At 36.9% G+C, this 9194-nt stretch overlaps 1 protein-coding gene across 1 annotated transcript in view; it reads left to right on the forward strand.

The window, feature by feature from the left end:
• Nucleotides 1-7771, forward strand: part of LOC149164192 (uncharacterized) — a 109232-nt gene extending 101461 nt beyond the window's left edge. Inside the window, exon 12 of the mRNA XM_089431991.1 lies at nucleotides 7217-7771. Coding sequence (XP_089288117.1) covers nucleotides 7217-7356 — 140 coding nt within the window. The 3' untranslated portion in view covers nucleotides 7357-7771. The remainder of the gene's footprint in view (nucleotides 1-7216) is intronic.
• The last annotated feature ends 1423 nt before the right edge of the window (nucleotides 7772-9194 follow it).

Raw genomic sequence — 9194 nt, forward strand, 5'->3', positions numbered from 1 at the left:
GAGACTCCACTGTCAGAATGGCCTCAAATTTGGAGGAGAGGAAGGGGACCCACCAACGTACTACCCTAGAGGAGATCAAAATTTTTCTTTGGGCCAATTGCTGGGAAATTGATGCCCTAGGTGACCCACTAGGGCTAGACTCGGGAAAAAGGGGAAAAATGATGAAAATAAGGTTAATATGATCACCCTTTTTTATGGAACTAGTTTGTAATTCACTTGGGTATATGGAGTCAAGGATGGTAATGAGTAAGAACTTGGATTCTTGATCAAGGAGGCTAAGAAAGTCAACTTCATCCATTGTAGATAGTAAGAAAATAAAAGTGACTTTCAAGCATTTATACTTTAAAGCAAATGATTCAAGCTTCTCGAGATAAATAATCTCTAGGACATTTCATTCATATAACATTGGCCCATACATCTAATAATTAAAACATTGCTCAATTCCACATTACAATAATGCAACAACTAGCCCTAATTTTAGCAGTATGCAGCAACAAGAATAACAACGATGAAAAGCACATACAACGTTATAGAGTATACGCAACATGAATTTGTTATGCATAGAAAAGCTCTAAGATAAGAGAAATAGTCGAAATCCATACATCAAAATTCATCCATCTCCAAAAATAACCTCCAAGGAAAAAGTGCGAAAATTGTCTATGAGTAGAGAGATCCCAAGTCAAGTGATGATTCAAATGAATGTATCTAACATCAATATATAGCCTCCTAAGGAGTTCGAATTAGCCTATGGGCCTACATTAGCCCCTAATGATAAAATAATGTGCAAATAAAAGCCCTATTGGTGACAAGCCCACCAAACTAGCTCATAAGTGTAAAAATACGCCTCACAAGGTACCAAATCATAATATATGGATGTCATAGGGCTCTCTAAAGGTTCAATAATTTCCTAAAGTGCCATATTGAGGAATAAATTCCTCTGAATATGATGGACAAGGGGGTGGCCCCTTGTTTTCCAAGTAGTAGACCTGTGGTGCTCCCAGTGGGTATGGGGGAGATGATCCCATGGGTCTCCATATGTATCAGAAATCCTCTGCAAGGGTCCAAGTGGTGGAATGAATGTTGCCATGACATCGTACAAGTCCTGGGACACCTGCCAAGAGTGTGGGGCTCCTATGGGGCCTGTTGGGCATAATGTGCCAACCATATCATTATCATCCCAAAAGTTGGTTGTTAGTAATTTCCGAGCATCCATGAAGATCTGAGGAGTGTTGTCTGATGTTGTGGAGGCCAATGGCTCTTTATGCACACCCTACATGTGCCAATGTAGACCTATGGGGTTTAATATCTCATATAGGGAGACTAAACCCAAATGGAAACCATCTGCTATCCTGCATAAGATCTAATGCGTCCCCTAGGCTTCCAGTACAACTTGTCATTAAAATAATCGTGTAAAAGAGCTTACAAATCATGGATAACAAAGTGGATACTTCATAATGCCATGCGCTTCTGTAGTGGGCTTTGACAAGTGCTAGTGTCTCCAAGTTCCAAAGGGGGTTAGCCAAGTACCTTATTAGGGGGTTTCAGCGTTTAAAGGGGATAGTATGTCCAAGGTATATCCCTCTATTGGGGGTGGCAAGTGAAAAATAAGTGAGATGGAATAGGGAATGAGAGGGGTAGTCTTGGGCCAGATAGTGGGGCATAGGGGTAGCTAGATAAGGGGAAGCCCACACCATGGTATGTAATGTGTAGGAGGGAGCATTTGTGGTACATGAGGTGCCCCAACCTTGATTTTTCCACCTTTCTTCATATACCTTTTGCTTTTTATGAATTTTCTCTAATTAACTGCTTGGGGCTCAAAGGGCAAGAGCATGATGTGTAAGATATAGCAGTGATTACCCCCTTTTAGGTAGGGCGGTTCATTGCCCTCCATGGGTTGGGACAATCATGGGTTCTTGAATGATAGAGGAGGCTCATCTAGGGCCTATGGAACTAGGGTGATGGCCAATGATTGGGGTAGAGCTCATGTAATGGCTTTTGCCCATGTGCTAATTATTTTTGTCTCAACCATCTTTTACATTTTGTGGTACAATTTCCTGTTAAATGTGGCCAATTATGCTTTTCACTTTTTCTTTAATTGCTTCCACCTCCGGGGCATCATTCTAGGCTTGACCCAAGGTGTGAGCAAGGGGATAGGGAGTCTTTCCCTGTGTAGACCTAGAATGGGAATGTGGACCCAGGTGGGAGAAATGATGAATGGGGTATAGTGAGTGGAAAGGGAGTAATATATGTGGATAAAGGAGCGGGACCACACACCCAAAGTCGGGGTTTCCCAAGTAGTACCATATTAGAACCAAATGGTCAATAAAGGAGATCCCACGGGACTAAGATCCAAGGGTAATATCCAAAAGAGATCAAGGGGACAAGAGCACAAACTAAGCCCGCCCTTTCTGCCAAATCCCCCCATCAATCCATACACAGAATTATCCATGATAAGTAAACCCAATATTCAATTATCAAATGACAAGACATACCTTTAGATTCGGGAGACCCACCTTCAAACATAGGATCAATACAGGTGGGTGAGGGACCACATGGTTGGCTAAGGTGGCAGAGAAATGACACAACGAGCTAGTTGGAGGCTGCAAGGGGTTGTTGGCTACTAGTTGAGGTTCATCATGGAGAAAAATTTCTCTCAGGGATATCACCACGAAGTGGTGGGTAATAGGGATAACATCCAACCACAAAACAAGAGGAGAGAGGTCGTTAAGGTGACAATGGTGGCTAATCTCTTTGTTTCCATAAGAGATAGATTGCCTAGTGAGGCTTTGGACTATTCTTGCTAGGTTTTGTGGTAATGGATACAATTCAAAATACAAGATTGTCAATGTTGGAGATCTATTGTGAATATTTATCCATGGATTTTGTGCTTGGTATATGTAATGCTTTGTTTGTTTTGGTTGATGGGTTTTTACTTTTTAGAGATGGCATGTTTCATTTCTTGCAAGAAAATTGATGTTGTGACTTATTACTTGCAATTATTCTTCATGATAATTGTACATTTGCATGGATTACCAAAGACCATTACATCAGATCTAGATACGAGATTCCTTAAGTTTGTTTTGAACTTTGTGGAAGAAGCTAGGAATGAAGCTGCAATATAGTTCAACATATTACTCATAAACAATAATTTTATGAACAAGTGGATTGGAAGGCACCTTTTCAGATTGAGTAAGAGCATAAACCACGAGGAGTTGTGGACTTGCTTGACTTGCTAGTAGAAATGCAAAGGAGGGACAATGCTAAAGAATTTGTTGAATTGATGGAAGAAGTGTATGTGCAAGAACATAATGTTCTAACTTTTGAGTTAAGTGATGCAAGCAACACTCTATAGAAGGTATAATCTTTTAAAGTTGGTGATGAAGTTATGCAATATCTTAGGAAAGAACACTATCCCAATGGAGAATATAATAAAATGAAATTGTGACATAGTGTCCTATGTGGGATATTCAATGTAGTAGAGTTGTATGAGTTCATTGTGGCAAAAGGAGGATGTAACAGAGGAGGCTCCAAAGGCTGATAATAGATATGTGCAACCAGATGTCAAAGAAGAAGGCTCAAGAAGTTGAAGTCCTCAATGAGATTTTCTAGACATGAGGTGTAACGTACATGAAATACTTTGTGAAATGGAAAGGTAGATCCCTAGAGTAATGTATGTATATTTTTAAGGATGAGTATGAGAGTTTTGACGATGGGAAGGCGAATGTAGGCAAGGATAGCGTGCAGGATATGTGGAGGGGATGCACTTGTTTTTATTTGAAAGGGGAATTTGATGCAAGAGTGTATTGCACATGAACAAAGGTTTCTGAACTTAGGTTAGCTAAATGTTAAACACCAGACTAGGCACATAACAAAGGTCTAGGGGTACACTAGGTTGCAACCACAACACAAAAAGATGCACAAAATATTTGGTGTGTGAATGTCTATAGAGTATATGGTGAGATATACAGGAAAGAGATGCATAAAGAAGTTAAATATGCAAAACTTGAAGGAGATCAGGTTGCTTGTTTGAAGGTTGGATGCTAAGAGCAAAATAGCTATGGAAGGGGCTTGTTGTTTTATAAGGTTTGAAGAGGATGAGAAGACAAAGAAGCTGAGCAAGAAGGGAGCTTGAAGGAAGTAGAGGATTGTTATGAATTTTATGTGGCATGAAAGGCATTGAGTTGCAAGATTGTGCATGCTATAAGCATTGATTTTGAATATTCTTCCTTTTAGTTGTCTTTTTTTATTCTTCAGTAGAGTCTTTAGTATTTTTTTAATTGTTTTCTACTACTTAGAAATCTAGTGTTGTAGAGCATTTTGGCCCTATCCACAGTGTGGTCAGAAGGGGCTTGACACACATCCTTTGAATCGAGATGGATGGCAAAATTATGAATCCCAAAATTCTGTGCTGATGTTTTACTTCTGAAAATTATCTTTAAAAGCATACAAGGGATACTTCTAAAATACCAAAGCAATTATGATACGAGTAAAATATGTTACTATAAAAGCTATCTATTGAAACCTAATGTGATAGGTAGAGTTTGATAAAAAAATATTATTTGTAAAATAAATCTTGCTTTAATATAAATGCCGAAGAATGTTTAAAAATGCTTTTCTAGTTATGGGAGCTATGAATATGTGAAATGATAGCAAGGTGAACTCTGCTCTATATATAAATGTTGAAGAATGTTGAAAATTGATTTTTTATGTATGGGAGCAGGGTGAACAATGTGATCTATACAAGTGAAAAAGCTGCCATTTGATTAACAGTTTAAGGATACTAGTTTTTTGTTTTGTAATTTTATTTATTTATTTATTTATCTTTATGCGAAAAGAAAACCTCTCGGGATTCACACTCCTCTGAATATTTGGGTGGGCATCTCAACTGTCAGCCATAATAGTTGCTGTAACCTTGGGGAACTTGATTGGATTTGAACATATGGCCTTTGGCTTACCCATCGACAACATGTCTTGGATGCTTCAATCTATTGAGCTAACCCCTGGGGTTTTTAAGGATTCTCTCTATTCACAGGTATTTTTTTAAAGAAAGTCAATACAAAAGTTTTATTTATTTATTGGAAAAATCAAGAAAAGAGTTTTTGCCCTGTCATTATAGATTAGTGATTACAGCATGCAGGAACAAAGTTATTAGAATTGGACTGATTCCTAATCCGATTGACCCCAAAAATTAGATCTAAACAGGATGGGATAAAAATTGGAAGCAAAAATGAGTTGACAAAAGATTACATAAAATATTCAATTTTTGATTTAAAAATATATTCATGTACATTCATGCGAATTCAAAACAATGGGACACAAATATGCAAAGTTTTATTATGTGTATAGCAACATTCTTAGGGTGCACATAACCAAATAGTATAGAGTGCAATTCGTATGTGATTGAAAATAATAAACGAGTCTCTAAATAGCCTATGGAGGCCAAAATTAAGCATAGCATTAACTAATATCTACTATTATCTATAGTTTAATCATCTAAAAATTCTTCCTCGACATGGCTTTGCTGGCTTGGAAGGCATCAAGATAACCTTGCTTTTTGGCTCTTAGTCCAGTAGAGGCTTCTTTGCATGGTTTTATATTTCCTCGTGCATGTGCACAGCGTTGTTTCAGCCTGTTGATACCCCTTATCACTGATTTCATTCCTACAGTGGTTGCATATTATTTTTCCCCAAACCAATTGGCAATGTTTCCCTGCCAAATCCTCCTTTTTACAAGTCATACAAATTTTCTAGCCACAAAAGGAAATTAACGAATAAAACCATGATTTCTTAATTTTTAGGAAAAAGACAACAATGTTATTGAAAGAAATTAGGGTTATAGAAATAGTTTTAAAATTTTACATAGCTTCACAAACTATTTAAATGAAGACTTCAAATCTGAACTGGTGATCAGCAAAACAGTAGCTCCAAAAAATTTCAGAATACCAGCTCCAAAATATAAAAAAACAGTTTGATAATAGTCTACAAGATTCTCCAATTTGGCCGTCGAATCAGCCCAAGGAACTCTTTGATTCAACATCTAAATCCAGCTGAAGAGGCACTCCAAACGAGCAAAAAAGAATGATGCCAAAGAGTCGCTCAAAAATTTGAAATCGATCTTGTGGAGTGTGTGAGACAACTAGAGGGGGCCTTGTTAAATACAAAGGGGAGGTTGTTCGAATTAGGTTTAGGGTTTAGGTTTCTATTTTTAGATAATTTTTTTTTCTTAAGTGGTTCAAGTGGGCTTCATGCAACTCCCATGGTGCTGTACGGAGCTGGCTGGATGGAACTGGTTTTCATGGTTTGGAATGACTGGTTCTGCTTGGAAATCCCCCAGAATTGGTCTGGCCGGCAGGTTCTGATAACTTTGTGCAGGACACATAGGCCAGTGTGTAACACAAACTAATTCATGAATGTCAGATCTAGTTCCAAGGCTCAAATGATGCAACTGCATGTTCAAGAGCACATTGTCATGGCTGGTACATATTCATTATATATAAATTTGTCACAGAATATGTGTATAGAAATTAGTTCGATGGATATGGTTGTTCAGTTATCAATGAATAATATCATGCATCATATGAGGCATGCCGGAGTCGTCGATCTGGTTCTCTCATAAATAGTCATTTTAGGAATGTGTCTGCAATATATGTCACGTAGTTGTAATGAATTCTTTGTTTCTGGGGGAAAGTGATGATTCTGGGAAATTCCCTTTGGGAAGTATTAATGATGGTCATTACGCAAGGATCATATGTTGCGAGAGTGAAATTTAACCTAAACATTTTATATAATATTTTTAAATATGGTTCACAAGTTATTTATGTTGCAAAAATTCCTGTGATTATTGAAATTTCAGAAATTCACAAAATTTCCTGTAACTTGAAATGCCTGCCCTACTTTAAATTGTTGTTTCTATGGGGCACATTATGATCATGCCCCACATAATAGATCTTGCAATGCGACTATGTATTTCCAAGCACCAAGTGATTGTGGAAACTACCCCAACTAGATGCAGAAGTTTTTGGAAAGCACATTTATCATAGTTTTGGTCCCACAAGCCAGAGGTTTGAATGGACCTCTGAAATTATCTGTTTTTGGTTCCAGTACAAAAAATAACTTATCATAGTCACTTAATAATATCTGGTACAGTTCTCCCTCGCACTTTTATGTTGAACTTACTATCATTTATCTTTAAAACTCTCTTATTGTGGCTTTTCCAGGTCTGGCAACAGTGATTGGAATAAAATATTCTTCTCCGCTTCCTGCAAGGGCTGAAAAGGATCAAGTTCCAAACCTGAAGGTTGAATCATATGTAGATGAACAATACTCTCATTTGGTGGAATTTGCAGCATTGCACTGACATTATTGTATTCATTTATGTCATATTGGGAAGGCAATATTCTATTGCTTGACAGTTTGTCTATGCTTTATCTTATCTAATGGCCTCGCACGGTCTGTTAAGATCAGTGGATTGCTTCTCATCTAAATGGCTGTTTTGGAATAAGTTCTATTTTAGATCAATGCCCTCTTCTGGTACAATGTGTAAAATCTTGAGGAGATACGCAAAGTTGCAGGGATGATTTTATTATGTAACATTTATGAATTTGAAGCCTAACCAAGGTTCAACCCTGGCCAAACTCTCTATGGCCTGTATGTAAATACTTTTGGTATCTAGCTTAATGTGCATTTTGTTGTTGAGTTGTGCTTAGTGAATATCGATTCAAGAACGTTCTGAATACTAATAATGTGCTAGGAGGCACAAGGTTTAGTAAGAACGTTGTTTTCAGTGGTGCCATTTGTTATTTTATATGTTTTGAAATTTCTTCTTAATCGCTGGGTGGTATGAAATTCTGTCATCTAATAGTATACATCTGCAAGTGAAAATGCTCATCTTTTACATATACAAGCTTCAGTTGAGTTTAAGGTGCAATAAGAGTTTTCTTTCCAGTGGTGGTACCTGTTTTAATCTTTGAGAAAGGTCGGTATTGTTTTTATACAGGTAAACGTAAATACTTGTCCAGGAGGCTTTGTGACGTCATCGTGAAAATTGGAGCAAGTTTTACCTTAATAGTACTAAAAAATCATGTTAAAAAGTTTTTTCTCTCCTATAAATATTTTCATCAAAAAATCATGTTAAACTTTAAAAAAGTTTAATCCCATGGGCTTTGAGTTGTCCCAGTGGCTCTTGCACTCGTGCTTTTTGGTTTTTTCAGGGAGCCTAACCAGGACGGACCGGAGGAGAGTCAAACCCACTCCTCGTGACAAAGGGCTTTCCACGAGGACCAGCAACTTGGAAGGGGAGCTTCGACTAACTGGGCTACCCATTCCGGCTTGCACTTGTACTTTTGTATTAACACAGGTGTACTTAGCATTACTTTTGTATTAACGCAGATGTACTTAGCAATCCTATTTGCTTATTTGTGATTATTTGTTGGAGACTAATAAACTGATTTTACATCATCTTATTTGCATATTGTTATCTTAATCGTTGTGTAAAGATTTAATATAATGCTTATCAACGTTTCCTCTGATTCTGGCGCTACTGCTAATTCACAAATCCATAAGAACTGGAATTTGGTTGCGTTGCAAACATTGTAATCTGAACTTCCCAAAATGTTTGGGTATATGCAGTCTGATCAGCTTCTTCTATAGTTTGCTGCTGTTGATTATCATATTTCCTCCGCATCTTTCTTATTATCTGAGCAGTAGTTAGAACCATGTTCTGGGCTTTGAAGATATCAATGTTTTCAGTTTTCATTTATTCAACTGCTTGTAGAGGGATTTCCAATCTGTGATAATGTTTTGAGTAAATACAACTCGCGATATCTAAAATAATAGTATGCAAAATTTAATTGTGCCTCGTGTTGAATGGAAACATGGCACTAGTTTATATTTGTATATTTGTGACAGCTTAGTATGGTCAGTTGCGCTAAATGCCTTTGCATATGTTCATCCAAAAATTGAACATTGTTCATCATAAGATCTTCGTAGGCTGTCATTTGTGACGTGATAAAATCTTGGTTAAACTTCTCTTTTTCATTTAATTTGATTTATTAAATTTTGATTAGCATTTTCTCAAAATATCTTCTTGGCCAGTATATTTTTATTTTGTTTAATTTTTTTCACATTAAATTTTAAAATAAATTAAATATTGAAAAATAGGAAAGAAAACATGATTTATATTTAAAATACAAAATA

Source organism: Pinus tabuliformis, chromosome 5_1 (genome assembly GCF_031772625.1).
Source record: "Pinus tabuliformis cultivar Carrire ecotype Pingquan chromosome 5_1, CPIR1, whole genome shotgun sequence".
Lineage (NCBI taxonomy): Eukaryota > Viridiplantae > Streptophyta > Pinopsida > Pinales > Pinaceae > Pinus > Pinus tabuliformis.